Genomic DNA, 18,263 nt, shown 5'->3' with positions numbered 1-18,263 from the left:
GATGTGGGAGTTTTCTGTCCATTACAGGTGGTTTTGTTTTGGCTTCAATCTCATTTCTATAATTTACAAAACATCAAACAAAAACACACATTGCACATATTTTTCATGTACATCCAAATCATCCAAAAAGTAAATATCTACATTAGTCACTGACATTGCATTTGTAAAGGTTATATCAAACAAACATAAAAGTCAGTGACATTTACTGAATTCTTATATCTAATAACTGTCTTTAGTCAGATCTCTGGTGCCTGACATTGGAATTTACGTCTCCATTTAGACCGCAAAGAAAAACAAAGAGGTTGTCAGAAGAATTAAGAGTCCAAGCTCTGAAATGAACTCTCAATCCATTTGATTGGGTCTGACCTTATTAAACCTGCAGCAAATCATAGATTTACATGATTCATAAGTATCTGTTTCAGATAATTCAATGCTGAATTAGGAACCTTTGTGACCTTTGACCCTAACCCTAGGAATAGCTCTAAGGGGATTCTCCATTAACTAGCTCAATGCTTAATCGCATAGACATGGGGAAACAAGTCGTATTTGCTTCAAGTCTGAGACGCTCTAACACCTTAATTGTTTTTCTGAATGACTGACACCTATGAAAGCAAACGTAAGACATAATGGGCCTCATTTAAGAAACATGAGCAGAATAGATTTTTTTTAAACCTTTATTTTGTATTTGTCACAATGTGTAATGTTGTGTTGTGTAGGTATTTTTAAAGAAAGTTTTACACACAAATTGTCACATTGAACTGGACGCAAACAATTACATAAGAATATTTCTATGTTTAATTTATACAGACATTGTCACATACAAATTGAATACAACAATATTCATAGGAATGTTGTTAAAAATGATTTACATAAAAATTGTCAATGAATTGGATGCAAAATATATGGAAGAATGTTTTTTATGGAATTTATGGATTTACATAGATATTGTAATATTCAAATTGAATGCGACAATTTTTATACTGTTGTTACAGATGATGTACATAGAAATTGTTACATTAAAACTGAATATGACAATTTTCATAGGCATGATGTTACAGACAATTTATGTAAAAAAATTTCACATTCAAATTGAATATGACAATTTTCATACTAATGTTGTTCCAAACGATTTACATAGAAATTGTAACATTAAAACTGAATGACAATTTTCATACTGTTGTTTCAAACGATTTGCATAGAAATGATTACATTAAAAATGTCACACTGAACAGGATGCAAACAATTATGTAAGAATGTTTTTATGGACAATTTATACACACATTGTCACATACATATTGAATACGACAATTTTCATACTAATGTTGTTCCAAACGATTTAAATAGAAATTGTAACATAAAAATTGAATGCGACAATATTCATAGGAATGTTGTTAAAAACGATTTACATAAAAATTGTCATTGAATTGGATGCAATATATGAAAGAATGTTTTTTATGGAATTTATGGATTCACATAGAAATTGTAATATTAAAATTGAATGCGACAATTTTCATACTGTTGTTACAAACGTTAATATTCAAATTGAATGCAACAATTTTCAAAGGAATGTCATTAGAGACGATGTACATAGAAATTGTTACATTAAAACTGAATATGATAATTTTCATACTGTTGTTTCAAACAATTTGCATAGAAATTAATACATTAAAATTGAATGCAACAATTTTCATAAGAATGTTGTTACAGACAATTTATGTAAAAAATTGTAACATTCAAATTTTATGCGACAATTTTCATAGGAATGTTGTTAAAAACTATTTACATAAAAATTGTCATTGAATTGGATGCAAATTATATGGAAGAATGTTTTTTATGGAATTTATGGATTTACATAGAAATTGTAATATTAAAATTGAATGCGACCATTTTCATACTAATGTTGTTCCAAACGATTTACATAGAAATTGTAACATTAAAATTGAATATGTCCATTTTTATAGAAATGTTATTATGAAAGATTTACATTGTAATACATCGTAGCATTGAAATACTGTGACATTCCAATTGAAAGTGTCGAGTTCTGTAAGAATGTCTTTACGAACGATTTACACAGAGACTGGCACACAGAATTAAAAATGTAAATAAACTTTTATCTAAGAATGCTTTATGAACAATTCATACATTTTATTAGCTAACTTTTCATGAATTATATCCACTGAACGGACTTTATTCACAGGATTACAAAACCTCAAGCTCAATGCATCAAGTGCATTCTCATAGACATGGGGGAAGCATGGTGTATTCACTTCAAGACTGACATACTCATTAATGGACATGTTTTTACCATTAATGCTTTGAACCCGAAATGGGCAGGTATCAATAATACACCAACAAACAGGCTGGCAAAGTCAATGAAGTGTAAATAATTCAAACTATGGGCAAAGGGAGGTTGTTGGCAAACAACAGTATTTAAAATGCATAAAACAGTGGTGGAAGATTTGAAATGCATTCAATGAAAAAGAACACAATATATATATATATATATATATTCTGTGCATTTTTGTCACTGGACAAAATGCACAGAAACAACCTACACAGTCATGTTTACTTAAAGTAGACACTATATTTAATTGACGCAAACAAAAATGAGACTGTGGAAGATGCAAGTACGGTGCGTTTGGTACGTTGAACTGCCCAGAAACAAGTACACAAATGCAGAAAAGACAAATTTTAGGAAACTTCTACTACTAATATGTGGAAATGGCTTTTAAATGTTTCGTTGGCTAAACAAATTTGGTCTATATAATGCAAGACCGATCAAAAGACCTCAGTTGCTGAGGCCTTGTGTTGACGCCACTTAACCAAGAACAATCTCTTTCTAAAGCGACTGCACTAAAACTTGAGTTCTTGGGAGGTGAATTTGACTAGGGCTGGAGTTAAATCGATGGTTTCACACAGGAGCAAGAGTCTTCATTCAAATGAGAGAAATTGATTGGTTACCATTTTCATTTACATATAAATGAGAGCTGTTATCGTCCCGCTCCCTTGCCTGAGTTTGCTGACAGCTCTAACTTTGTTAAAGTCATCTTTTGGACAGTTTCCACTATGAAAAATAAACCATAATACTTGCATGCTATAATAAATTATCCAGTTTTTTATGCAGGAAATTACATTTAGAAGCATTTAGAAATTTGCATTTAGTTTCAAGGAGTGTGAAAATGTTATGCCTCTTTTAGGCCTACAGTTAGACAAGAAAGGCAACAACCAAAATACAACTAGTTTAATCTTTCAGGTTAGCATTACGAAGCTGTTTTAATTGATATATTGAAGCAGTTTGATAATAAAACCACAGGTGCGTTTCCTCACAATACGTTTTGTGTTCCCTGGTGATAGTTTTCATTCCCTTTCAATAGTAAGCATTCCTTCAGAATTCTTTGTGCGTTCCCTCACAATAGGTTTTGTCTTCCCTCAAAATAAGTTCTGCATCCTTCACAATGAGTTGTGGGTTCCCTTACAATAGTTTTGCGTTCCCTCGCAATTGTTTTGCATTCTCTTATTAAAAGTTTTACATTCCCTTGTGATAGTTTGCATTCTCTCGCAATAAGTTTGTGTTCCCTTACAATAGTTTTGCCTTTACTCGCAACTGTTTTGCGTTCTCTTACAAATAACTTTACATTGCCTCGCAAGTTTGCATTCCTTCACAATAAGTTTTGCGTTCCCCCCAAAAAAAGTTTTGCAATCCTTTGCTATACTTTGTGTTCCCTCACCAAAAGTGTTGCATTCCCTCGCAATAGTTTGTTTTCCCTCCCAATAACTTTATCCATCCAGTAAATGTAAGCGCAGCGTAGTTCTAGCGGGAAGACTAGCAGCTGTACATCATTGCACCATTAGCTGGGTAATTTCCAGCCAATCACATGTAAGCTGTTGCTTTATAAGTCTGCTCACAATCTATCACATTGCTATTTCAGTGTGCTAACATGGCAAACCTCCTCCACCCCACCACCACCAGTTGAGTCCCGTCCTGCATAGGGGTAGGCTCCTCGCCCCTGCCTCCTATCTCTGGCAGGATATGACGGTTCCAAGTACAACTTCTTCAGACCGCCAGGAAGACTCAAGTCCGCGAGTCTTCCCGATAGAACCATATTTATAGTAAAAGCATAAGGATGCTGCTGATGCAATGAACCCAAAATAATTGCAAGTAAACTCAAAACTTTTTGTGAGAGAATGCAAAACTATTTCAGAAAATAAATGTCAAATTTCTCAAATCTGATTTGTTGAACTTACTGTTCAAACTCTAAATTATATGTAGCCAGATATTTTTGTTTGCAGTCACAAGCAAGTCCACATTAGTTGTCATAGTAATGATGCTGAACTTACTTTTAAGTAATCCTATAGACAATTCTGTTGGTAACAAGCCTATGGCACGGCCATCTTTGTTTTGTCCCTGTGAAGACATAATTAATGCCATTTGGAACGCAGAATATGTCTTTTCATCTGAAAACCTGATGTAACAACCCGTCGCGCATAACAAATGATAAAAAATAAACCATTATATCTGGGGTCTGACCACACAAAAGCATACATTTATTGAATTTTTAAATAATTTTTTTAATTACATTTCAAACCACCTACAAATGTTGTTTAGATCAGGCTTTTAAAAATCAGATTTTCTGTGTTTTTATTTTGTTCAGACTATAAAAATCGAAACGATTTTCAGTCAAAAATGTTTTTTTTTCATGACTAATCATAGACTAAAGCACTCCATATTTATCAAATATCAAAGAACGCAAATAATAATCATAATAATAATCAATAAGCACAACTACCAAAAAAGACTTCTTTGTTAGAATTCAAAGTTTGGAAAAAACACATATTTAAAAGAAGTTGTATTACAGACATTTCTTTCTTTCAAATAAAAGTTTTTGGATTGTATTTGCATGTATTTACAGTGGTAACATTTGAGAAAATACTGTTTTGAGGCTTGTATCCCCCAATAATATCATGGCATCAGAATACCATGCAACTACTAGATAAAGGCAAAAACATGGATTACTACTGAATAATTACTACTCATGAATGAGATATATGCACTCAGATCTCTAAAACTAAACACATATAACAGCAAACAAGCTTTAGAAGGCATATTTGTACTGTACACACACAGACACAGCATATGATTACTGATACGAAGGAGACGGTAGAAATTTGTCAACAAGTAAACTCAAAAGAATTTTTGCTGGAAGACAAACTAAAAACCAGCAAACCAGCTTTGGCTTTTCTTTCATCAAGGTTAGAATTTTAATGTTACTGTTTGAAGTCTTTTATTATCAAAGAATACATTTTTTCCACTGACGTTAGATTTATTTTATTGAATTTGAAGCAAACAAATACTGTGATAAGGTATAACATGTTGGTCCTACCGCCAACTCCAAATAAGTGCCATACAGTAACGACAGCTCTGCAGAATTCAGCCAAAATGATGACACATCGCAGATGGTGTGTATCAGACAGCAGTGCCAACACAGGGTCACAGAGATGACCTCATCCTCTGTGAATATCAGCTAAGCTCTGAGCAGCCAAATGTCTAAATTATGATGCATAGAAATATGGAGATCAGATGCACACTGATCTCAATGTATTCAAAGACTCTGAGGCATCAACAAGCCATATAAGCATGCACAGAGCTTTCCCACTTCCAGAAACGAAGAGAAACTTTAGACTGTCTGGGAATGAAATCGAGACACAAAGAAACAGACACAAACAGCCGAAGAGAAATGTGCCTACATAGAGACAGAAAGAACATGACTTGCATAGGGATTCGTTGTGAAATCCAAACTAACACAAGACAACGACTGCCATGCAAGACAGTATTTAAAGGTGAAACTGTCTGCCATTAGTCAAGTGAAATGAGTTGTGAATACTGTTGCATGCTGACTTTATCAAACACAATAAGACGGGAAATCCACGTGCGGTTTCCAATTGTTTGAGTACATCGAAATCGACCCCATTCTGCCAAATTACTGACAAGCGCCATCCCCCATCAGGCATTTTCAGAAGCAGTTTTGTTCACAAAGAATAGTGGGCATGATTTCGAGGTTGCATTTCCACTTAAAATGACGTTTAGGTTTAGAGTTGGGGTTTGGGTTAGCGGTAGAGTTAGTAAAATATGCAAATTATCCTGTTGACTGTATTACATCATTTATGACTAAAACACAACTTGCTTTTGTTGCCACTTCCTGCTTCGGCCACTGGGGGCAGTGTTTCGAATTTCGTTAAGCACAGACCAATTTTAGCTGCAGAACTTTCGACCTCCTGATGCCACATTTGCATTGTTATCTGCTTTAGTTGGGACAGGACAAAGTACTTTGTCAAAAAAATTATGCACTTCACCTTTTCAAAAAATGTCATTATAGGAAACAAGAAAGCAATTTCGGACAAACCATAAAAGAAGACAAGAAACTTCCTAGCCCAAGTTAAATGAACACAGTGGTTTGAACCCAGGGTTCGTGAGTTAAAGTGACTCCATTGGCTCCTTTTCATAAATCTGTGGGCCGTTCATAAGTAGAGAACCTTATTAGAGTGATGTTCAGGGAAAACCAACGCAACAGGGTTGGGAATGGCCACAGGCAAGTTTTATTGAAACTTGTGTGGGCTTTTGGGCTGGGAGGTATCATGGGTAATGGTTAGCCTAGAATATTGACACCATTATCCCATTGCATTCCGAATGATTATATATAATTCTCTTTGGAGTTTGCCCTAGAGTTCAAATAACACTGCAGACAGAAAAGTGTCAAAGAGTACAATGGTATTGCCAAGGCTTTTTAGTCGTATATCCTACCCTGTGCATAATTTAGTGTTTTGTACAGTTATTACCATGGTATTCTTTGAAGTTGGGACCTACTTTGGAGTATCACGTAAACACCACTAAAAAATAAATGACCTAAAAGTCACAAGCAAAAAGGGTCTTTGGACATTGGCTGATAAACAAAATGTGTTTTAATCATGAGGCATGCTCTCAAGATTTATCATATGAAAAGCGAGGAAGCTGTGTACGAAATATATTTCTTGGAAGATTACAGAGTTCAATAGGGGTCTTAGTCACTCAGGCATTGTGGACTTCTTCTAATGGTTTCACATCAAGATTTGTTCTTTTTCATCTAGAAGCACATTCGACAGGAAGGGAAGAAATACGATCTATTAAAGGAGCCAGTACAACGCCATCAGACAGACACGGTTGCTTTGGGACGGTAAAACATCATTGATTTTGCCAGCGGGTGGAACAGGGATAGCGCAAACGTGCTCATGCAAGGGCTGACAATGGATTTTTAAATATGTATTCATTGATTTTTCGGTTGCTAAGTGTTCCGCTGTGCCGTGTTTTTTTGCACAATGGCGCAATATGAAAAGAAGCATAATCTAATTTCCCTCCAATAGTATTAATCAAACAAAAACATTACAGTCTGCATCAGCCGTTGAGCTTTTAGCTTGGTTGAAACCAAGAGTGCTAACGTAATAATAATCCCATAAACAAATGGATGTTTGTTTTGTCAAAGAACACCAGTATTTTTAGGTCTTAATGTCAGTCTGTCAAGATTATACTGCCCAATGTTAGCTAGTGTATTCTGTACAGTATAAATATCACATATAGAAAATTCAAGTATAAAGTATCACATGCATATAAGTGCTAATGATATAGTGAAGACATATTAATCACAAAAATGAACAGTTTCAGGCTTATTAGATTACATCGTTGGCAGCATAAGATGACATATTGCTAACATTTCTATTTACTTTGGCATAAATTTGGAATTTGGCATATTTGTATTAGATTTAAAATGAAGAGTGACAGGAATAATTGTGTGAGAGGGGGAGGGTATTTGCAGAGCCTCTTAGAGGACAGGGAGGTTAATAATTTTGTGCTCTCTCTCACAATACCTTTATCCATATCTTTTGAAACATAACCATGGTTTTACAACAGTAAACATAGCTCAACTATGGTATTTTCAGTACAATCATAGTAATCATACAACATTTACCTCATTTTTACTACAGTAACCATTGTTTAAATATAGTATTTGTAGTAAAACCATATTATCAAATTGACCATGGTTACCATGGTAGTTGAAGTACAGTGACTATAGTTCAACTATGGTATTTTCAGTACAACCATAGTAATCATACAACATTTACCTTGATTTTAGTACAGTAACCATTGTTGTAGTAATACCATATTACTATGGTTTTCCTGGTTGACGTATTATTACCAAGGTTTTTCAATGAATATCATTGTTTACGTATGGTAACTGTAGTAAAACCATGATACATCTTGTGTTTATGGTTTTGCAACAAATACCAAAGTTTAACTATAGTTACTGTATTAAACCAATGGTTAACCCTTACGAAAATTAACCATGGTTTTTATACACCAACCATAGTTTAAACATGCTATTTGTAGTAAACCCGTAGTAACCACAACATTAACTACACTGATAGCACACGTACATCACCCAAACATCTTATTGATGTGTGTGTTTACATCTGGAGGACATATTTTTTAGGTTATTTGCTCATCTGCAATACGTCTATAAAACGTTTCTTCTTGGATGTCAATCAGACATTCAGCGGATGTCTTTGAGACGTTTTTGAATCTGCACATGATTTACTTCAGAAAAAAGTACTTGGAAAATATTTTGTAAGCCTGCTGATCATTAACCCTTAAAAGGGCAAGAACGTAAAAAATACCTCATAAATTAATTTATGAAAAATGTATTTATTGCTATTTTCCAACATATTACGTTTTTTAAGCATTTACGTTTTTTTAATTCAACATACTTCTTTTATTGACAGTTTTGCAGCATGTAGCCTATTTTCCATGAATACAACATGGACATTTGCCATGAGACAATGCTGCATACTACTTTAAATTAAGATTGTGAATTGATGGCAGAGTTTTCATACAAAGTCACATGGCCTCAGTATTTGCAGGGAATCAATTTTCAATCATTTTCAAAGAAATTTGCTCAACTTACTCACTGCTCCTCGCCCACAATACAAAAACCTTTATGGGGTTTTAAAGCCATCATAAGAGTTGTTATAGTATTGGGAATACTCCTGTGACCAGATAAGATGTGATACTGAAGTGGTCATATAGCAATATTTGAATTGCATTGGGTTTTTTTTTTATTGCAGGTCTTCTGTTTTTCTGTGAGATGCCGTTCAAGAACGAGAACTTACAGATGTTGGCCTTAACCTGTGTCAACCTGGACAGATGACTGGACATTTTTTTTGCTTTTATATGGATGGCTGTCTACTTGCAAATTCTCTTCAAATTTAGATGTATTTAGATATATGCAGAAAAGGACAGTCCCTAATGTTCTGCCTTATCTCCTTTTATGTTTCACAGAATACAAACATCTAAGGGTGTGTGTATGATGACAGCATTTTAATTTTATGGATGAACTAACTTTTCAAATCTGTCAAATTGACAATTCTGTCAAATTAGACTGTAATTTGTTATTATACATCCATTTGTGAATGCAACAGTGTGAAAGTATTTTTCTATAATTGGCTGTTGAGTACTGAGGTTTATACACTATAGAAAAAGTGAACACCAAAGAATTATGTATTTGTAAATGTATATTTATATAAATAATACAATGAGCAACTGAATCTGCTGTGTGTTTAATATAGAGTACATACAAAGGCTGATTTATTAATTTTTTAAGTATTTGGGATTTTAAAACAAAGTAAAAATGTGTAATATATTTCACCCAACAGAAATCAACATTGTTTCAACGTCAGGTAACCAAACCAAATAGATTGTTTTTAAGAACGACGTAGATTCAACATGGCTTCAATGAGCAAAAATATGTGGAATCAACGTCCTGTAGGAATTCAATTGGATGATTTAGATTCCCAAACGGATAGCTAAATAACCAGAGACTATTTAGCAGAGATGTGTCGCTTTGATTAAAATGAATAGGAGAAATTGGAACACCGACGGTCAATGGATGTAGAAAAGGAAGTCTCGCCTTACAAAGAGTCAATAACCTTTTAGATACAGATATCGCAGCTATAAAAGCTGTGCAAATTACATGTATTAGTGTAATCGGGGGTAAATAAGCTCACTTATCCCAGTGTTGTCGGATTTTACTGCTCATTTGAAATATGTTCTTTTTATCGTAATCTTGACCAACCTTTTTTGGAGATTTCTCTCTTTTCCCATTTACTGTATGAGGATAGGATCTGCACTTGTATGCCACTTGTTTACATAGAAAAATAGCTGCAAAGAGCATTCCAAATATGGCCGCCAATGGACTGACTTGCTAGAAAGACTTTGATTCAACGAAATTAAACAGACATGTTTAGGAAATATGTGAGCATCATGCTAGAAACATGCTAAAAAATGCTAGCACCACCAAGCTAAGTGCTAAAACATGCTAGCAATATGCTAACACATGCTAGCAATGCCTAGCTAAGAGCTTAAACATGTTAACAACATGCTGAAATATGTTACCAATGCTTAGCTGTGTTAAAACATGCTAGAAACATGCCAAACATATTATCAATGCCTAGCTAAGTGCTAAAACATGCTAGCAATATGCTAAAACATGTCAACAATACCCAGATAAGTGATAAAACATGCTAGCAACATGCTAAAACGTGTTAGCACCACCGAGCTAAGTGCTATAACATGTTAGAAACATGCAAAACATGTTAGCAATGCCTAGCTAAGTGCTAAAACATGATAGCAACCTGTTAAAATATGCTTACAGTGCCCAGATAAGTGATAAGACACATTAGCAATATGCTAAAACATGTTAACAATGCCTAGCTAAGTGCTAAAACATGCTATCAATATGCTAAAACATGTCAACAATGCCCAGATAAGTGATAAAACATGCTAGCAACATGCTAAAACGTGTTAGCACCACCAAGCTAAGTGCTATAACATGTTAGAAACATGCAAAACATGTTAGCAATGCCTAGCTAAGTGCTAAAACATGATAGCAACCTGTTAAAATATGCTTACAGTGCCCAGATAAGTGATAAGACATATTAGCAATATGCTAAAACATGTTAACAATGCCTAGCTAAGTGCTTAAATAGGCTAGCAACATGCTGAAATCTGTTAGCAATGCTTAGCTAAGTGCTAAAACATGCTACAAACATGCAAACAATATTAGCAATGCCTAGCTAAGTGCTAATGCTAGAAACCTGCTAAAACATGCTAACAATGCCTAGCTAAGTGCTTAAACATGCTAGCAACATGCTAAAATCTGCTAGAAATGCTTAGCTAAGTGCTAAAAAATGCTATCAACACCTAGCTAAGTGTTAAAACAATAACCTTAGGAAGGACTTTAGAAAAAAGTATTGTAATATATAATGCAAAGGACTTCAACATTTCTGAATTGAACAAATACATAAATAAAAACTGAATATTCATATTTAATTGAAAAATAAATGGCATAAGTGAACAGCAATTGGAAAATGTTGTGCACATGACTATTTATACTTTGATGTTAAAGGCAGAAAGTAAACACATTATATAAAATCTCAGGTAAATGTTGTTCTCTTGCTTTTTTGTTGTTGTTTTTTTAATAAGCTGATTTTTTTATAAAGTAGTTATGAGCGTATTTATGCATGAAAAGACAGTCATTGACATTTCTATTAGTTTTCCATAACTTTTTAGTATTTTATTAATTCCCATGACTGTTGAGGCCTGGACATAGCCATTTTAAAATTCCTTAATGGTTTTAAATGGGCTTTCCAGGCTTTCCATGACCATGCAGACCCAATTCCACAACCATAAAAATACATATTTTGTTTATGCAAACAACACCACATTTTCATGAGCTTTTGAAGTCTACTATGATCTGACTCCTAGAAAACTGAATGTGTAGGACATCAAAGGTGTTGTTTATACATTATATCATTGTATTTGATTTTTTTCTGGCTTGGCTTACCTGATTGATGTGCTTCAATTTATCAATGACTTGATTGATCACAGGATCGGCCTCTTTCACTCTGACTTCAGGGTTTTCTGCCTGAGCTTTAATCCCGTTGCCAACCACTCGAAGCGTGTAGCTATAAACAAAATAAAAGACAAAAACAGAAGATGTTGTTCGCTGTAAGTGGGTGTTGTTTTCTGGATTGATTTATATTTTTTATTCTGTGTAAAGGCAATTCAAGCTGTTGTTGGTTGATGAAGAAGCCCTTGCATGAACCGGCTACATTTATCAGCATAGCAAAGAGAAAGGCGTCCAGCAAAACGTGAAAACCACAAGGGTCCTGAGACAGGACAAATAACTCAACCCATACTATAAGGAATGGTGCTCCAAGCTGAGAGCAAGATTAGGGTTTATGTGAGGAAGAGAATGGATGTGCGAGATTCGACGGAGATAAGACCCACTAGTGCAGAGAAAGCACTCCTGACAAATGACATGAAATATTACAATTCTTTATGGGTGAAAACATTTTACACCAATGGTAAAATCAGGTCTGCCTACTGTGTCTAACCTTGAGAAGGACACATAGAAAGTAAAGTCCACAAACATGGGGAATAGCATCTAAATGAATACAAAGTGTGCAGTATGCACTGGTAATCAGAGGAACTTTGATTATAGGCAATAAAGTTTAAAAAGAAATTAGAAATTGGGCTCATAATCTTGCCCACTGTTACTATTAAAATCAAAGCATTTTAAATAAGTGTGGTAGACTATACAAGGGTCTCACTTTGACAGCGAAGATTCTGATGACTAACATTTGAATATGCATATTAATATTTAAAGGAGCAATATGTAACATTGACATCAAGAGTTTAAAATGGGTACTACAGTCCAAATTCAAAATATTGGAGAGAGTTGTCTCCCCCGCCCCCTCCTCCCCAGACTCAAAGCTCACGCGGGTTGCCAGGTCGAGGACACACAACAGGAACGAGCAAACTGATGATGGCATGCGACGAGCCTTACACTGTAAGTTGATCAGCTAATGTATACCTTCACAATGTTTTTATTGTTTGAAAATTATAAACCAGCATGTGGATTTTTTATAACTCTGTCAATGTTAGCTAGATGTATTGCTGGCTTCCTTGGCTGCAGCGTGCTGTGTTTGCCCGCTAACCTGTTTCAGATCTGGCAACAAGGGGGGTCGAAATATTATTGGGAAATGGGAAGGATCACACAGACCAAAACACAAACAGAAATTCCGGAATGGACATTTCAAAGTAGAATATACTGGCTGTAGCATTGTTTTCAGAGAAGCCAGTATTTCAACTTAGCATGTTTCCTAAATCTCTGATAACATATTGTGATCATTTTATGCTTCAGTACAGTATATATATTACATATTGCACCTTTAAGTATTTTTTGCAATTGGTCCCATTATAACACCATGTTTTTTGAACATGGTCCCAAAAATCCAATTTTTAGACATCATACCATGGTAATACTTTTTTTTTTTTTTTTTTTTTTTTTGACATAATGGCATGGCATTTCCATATTTTTAAACATGTTACATACTACATGGTAATACTGTGTTTTGGATATATTATATTTGTAATACCTTTTAATATTTATTTTTTGACATGGTGACATGATAACACAATTTTTTATTTTTTTACATTATACCATTAAATTACCATGTTTTTTTAATACTATGTTTTAAAATTATACCATGGTATTATTATGTTTTTGGACATGTTGCATGGTATTACCGTGTTTTTGGACATGTTGTATGGTATTACCGTGTTTTTGGACATGTTGCATGGTATTACCATGTTTTTGGACATGTTGCATGGTACTACCGTGTTTTTGGACATGTTGCATGGTACTACCGTGTTTTTGGACATGTTGCATGGTATTACCGTGTTTTTGGACATGTTGCATGGTACTACCGTGTTTTTGGACATGTTGCATGGTATTACCATGTTTTTGGACATGTTGCATGGTACTACCGTGTTTTTGGACATGTTGCATGGTACTACCGTGTTTTTGGACATGTTGTATGGTATTACCGTGTTTTTGGACATGTTGCATGGTATTACCGTGTTTTTGGACATGTTGCATGGTAATACCGTGTTTTTGGACATGTTAGATGGTATTACCATGTGTTTGGACATGTTGCATGGTATTACCATGTGTTTGGACATGTTGCATGGTATTACCATGTTTATGGACATGTTGCATGGTACTACCATGTTTTTGGACATTTTGCATGGTATTACCATGTTTATGGACATGTTGCATGGTAATACCATGTTTTTGGACATGTTGCATGGTAATACCATGTTTTTGGACATGTTGCATGGTAATACCATGTTTATGGACATGTTGCATGGTAATACCATGTTTTTGGACATGTTGCATGGTAATACCATGTTTTTGGACATGTTGCATGGTAATACCATGTTTATGGACATGTTGCATGGTAATACCATGTTTTTGGACATGTTGCATGGTAATACCATGTTTATGGACATGTTGCATGGTAATACCATGTTTTTGGACATGTTGCATGGTAATACCATGTTTTTGGACATTTTGCATGGTATTACCATGTTTTTGGACATGTTGCATGGTATTACCATGTTTATGGACATGTTGCATGGTATTACCATGTTTTTGGACATGTTGCATGGTATTACCATGTTTATGGACATGTTGCATGGTAATACCATGTTTTTGGACATGCTGCATGGTAATACCACATTTTTGTTATCGTAACATTGAAATACCCTTTTTTTTAACATTATACCATGGTAATACCAATTTGGACATGGCAACCAGGTAGCAGTAAGCAGTTAATTAACAGTCAAGTATAATTATAATTACAGATCTGCTTCTGAGTCAAAACCCGCAAGCATAAAATCTGTATTAATGCATCATATCAAACAATAATTCAGTGAAGCCTTTAAAAATTAAGTTTTCACACCAGAACAATTGAAAATCACTTTGTTCCAGTTTTCGGTTACATTCTGCTGAACATTTAGTTAGTTTTCGGTTTTAGTTTTCGGTTTTAGTTTTCATTCCTTGAACCATTTTTAGTCCCTGATGTTAAAATGGAATTACCATGTTTTTGAACATGGTCCATGTTTTTGACATATCCTGGCAACACCATGCTTTTTAGACATGGTGGCATGGAATTACAATGCTTTTGTAAAGCTGTTTTTGACATCATACTATGATAATAATCATGTTTTTGGACATGTTCCATGGTAATACCATGACATTATACCATGCTAAAACAATGTTTTTTGACATGGTGACATATAATTATCATATTTTTGAACATGGTTCCATGGTAATACCATATTTGTCACATCATACCATGGTAATACCAAATTTTTGAACATGCCCCATGGTAATACCATGTTTCTGACATCTGTAGGATATATTTAAGCAACATGGCATTACTATTGGACACCATCAACGTACCATGGTACCACCACAGCAGTTTTTAGTAAGAGAGTTGAATAAAAACAATAGAAATCAAGGACACAAACACCAAAATAGTATCTAAAATGGAGGAAATAAAATATATATTTTTTAAAAATAAAAAACATGCTCATGTCATGCTGAGACACAAGCTGCAGCGTTCTCTCACTGTGCTGTAGGAATCTATAAACATGGTTTTACCTCAGCAGTGTGTGTGAATGGAGGTATCAAAATCCCCTCACAAGAGAACTGAGCTGTCTTCTCTGCTACTCTCAGTCCTGCTTTGATTTCAGCTTAAAGAATAAGAGGTGACTTAGCTCACGGCTGTCACTTAGCCATTCAAGCACTTTCCTCATACTCCAAATATGTTTCAAACTCGAGGCAGCATGCTGAGAGGAAGATGCACACTTCATTGGAATGTAAATGCTCCAGAAATACACACCTGTACATGTCCTAGTGTGTTAGTGCTGCTGAGACAAAGGAACATTTATTTGTATTTTTTCAGAAATAACTGGTGTGGGTCGAAATAAAAGAAAAATGGAAATAGCAACGTTTAATACTATTCAGACTTTTCAAAATCAAAGGCATTATAATAATGCAAAAGTAAGAAAAGAGAAGACTACATCACGACGAAGGTAGGGTGAGTCAAACAAAGCCTGTCAAGACAATGTCTGGGTCACATTTCACCCCAAGAAATTAAAAGAAACAAACTTACTAAGAAGACACTATATTTTGCCTTAAAGAAAAGGAAACCTATTTCAGGACGATGAAGATTTTTTGCATTGTGACAATTAATTAATATGCAAATCCCCAATTATCCCCAATTATCATTAATGTAATATGAAGAAATTATGAAATATTATTAAAATTGTAAATAATGTATGGGACGTTGATAAATAAGGTTGTCCGAATTGATAAAAATTTGAAATATTATAAAAATAAATCTAGTTTAAAACATAAAGTGTCCATGTTGGTTTCATACATAAAAAATAAATAAATAAATAAATAAATAAATATAAATATATATATTTATTTATTTATTTTTTCCTAAGGGTTACTCCATTTGACCTATTAAAATGTCTTCCATAAAAAATTTAAATATCGTGTAATATATATATATATACACACTCACCTAAAGGATTATTAGGAACACCTGTTCAGTTTCTCATTAATGCAATTATCTAATCAACCAATCACATGGCAGTTGCTTCAATGCATTTAGGGGTGTGGTCCTGGTCAAGACAATCTCCTGAACTCCAAACTGAATGTCAGAATGGGAAAGAAAGGTGATTTAAGCAATTTTGAGCGTGGCATGGTTGTTGGTGCCAGACGGGCCGGTCTGAGTATTTCACACTCTGCTCAGTTACTGGGATTTTCACGCACAACCATTTCTAGGGTTTACAAAGAATGGTGTGAAAAGGGAAAAACATCCAGTATGCGGCAGTCCTGTGGGCTGAAAATGCCTTGTTGATGCTAGAGGTCAGAGGAGAATGGGCCGACTGATTCAAGCTGATAGAAGAGCAACTTTGCCGGAAATAACCACTCGTTACAACCGAGGTATGCAGCAAAGCATTTGTGAAGCCACAACATGCACAACCTTGAGGCGGATGGGCTACAACAGCAGAAGACCCCACCGGGTACCACTCAACTCCACTACAAATAGGAAAAAGAGGCTACAATTTGCAAGAGCTCACCAAAATTGGACAGTTGAAGACTGGAAAAATGTTGCCTGGTCTGATGAGTCTCGATTTCTGTTGAGACATTCAAATGGTAGAGTCAGAATTTGGCGTAAACAGAATGAGAACATGGATCCATCATGCCTTGTTACCACTGTGCAGGCTGGTGGTGGTGGTGGTGGTGTAATGTGTGGGGGATGTTTTCTTGGCACACTTTAGGCCCCTTGGTGCCAATTGGGCATCGTTTAAATGCCACGGCCTACCTGAGCATTGTTTCTGGCCATGTCCATCCCTTTATGGCCACCATGTACCCATCCTCTGATGGCTACTTCCAGCAGGATAATGCACCATGTCACAAAGCTCGAATCATTTCAAATTGGTTTCTTGAACATGACAATGAGTTCACTATACTAAAATGGCCCCCACAGTCACCAGATCTCAACCCAATAGAGCATCTTTGGGATGTGGTGGAACGGGAGCTTCGTGCCCTGGATGTGCATCCCACAAATCTCCATGAACTGCAAGATGCTATCCTATCAATATGGGCCAACATTTCTAAAGAATGCTTTCAGCACCTTGTTGAATCAATGCCACGTAGAATTTAGGCAGTTCTGAAGGCGAAAGGGGGTCAAACACAGTATTAGTATGGTGTTCCTAATAATCCTTTAGGTGAGTGTGTATGTATATATATATATATATATATATATATATATATATATATATATATATATATAAGCAATATCACATGAGCAAAAGTGCGATATGGCCCTACATCAGCACTGCTGTGATTCGAGTAACATAAGTAATAACAGCAGTGCTGATGTAGGGCCATATAGCATGACTGTGAGTCTGATATTGCTTATATACAACAGTTCAAAAAACCGAGTACGGTCATAAAAACGTATTTGTGCTTGGAACTACTTTCTTACGCGACGGGTCAGAATCTCCCGTTGCTGGTTCAAAACAAATAATGCGTCCAAGCCTCCATTAGTAATTTAAAAATGTCACTTTAGAAATAGTATCATGCCTTGTGCTTTTTCTAACAAGTTATTGGATAAACAAGGATAGACGGCTGGATGTGTGTGTTTGTGTCTCTGTGTCTCTGCGTGTGTGTGTGTGTGTGTGTGTGTGTGTGTGTGTGTGAGTGTGAGAGAGAGAGAGAGAGAGAGAGAGAGAGAGAGAGAGAGCGTGT

At 35.1% G+C, this 18,263-nt stretch overlaps 1 protein-coding gene across 1 annotated transcript in view; it reads right to left on the bottom strand.

Moving 5' to 3' along the window:
* gpc5a (glypican 5a) overlaps positions 1-18,263 on the bottom strand; it is a 237,687-nt gene that overhangs the window by 103,454 nt on the left and 115,970 nt on the right. The window contains exon 6 of the mRNA XM_052127089.1: positions 11,928-12,048. Coding sequence (XP_051983049.1) covers positions 11,928-12,048 — 121 coding nt within the window. The remainder of the gene's footprint in view (positions 1-11,927; positions 12,049-18,263) is intronic.

The sequence above is a fragment of the Xyrauchen texanus genome, chromosome 5 (genome assembly GCF_025860055.1).
Source record: "Xyrauchen texanus isolate HMW12.3.18 chromosome 5, RBS_HiC_50CHRs, whole genome shotgun sequence".
NCBI classification, from domain to species: Eukaryota; Metazoa; Chordata; class Actinopteri; order Cypriniformes; family Catostomidae; genus Xyrauchen; species Xyrauchen texanus.
The sequence above is the reverse complement of the archived record's forward strand: the minus strand, read 5'-3'. Positions and strand labels throughout refer to the sequence as shown.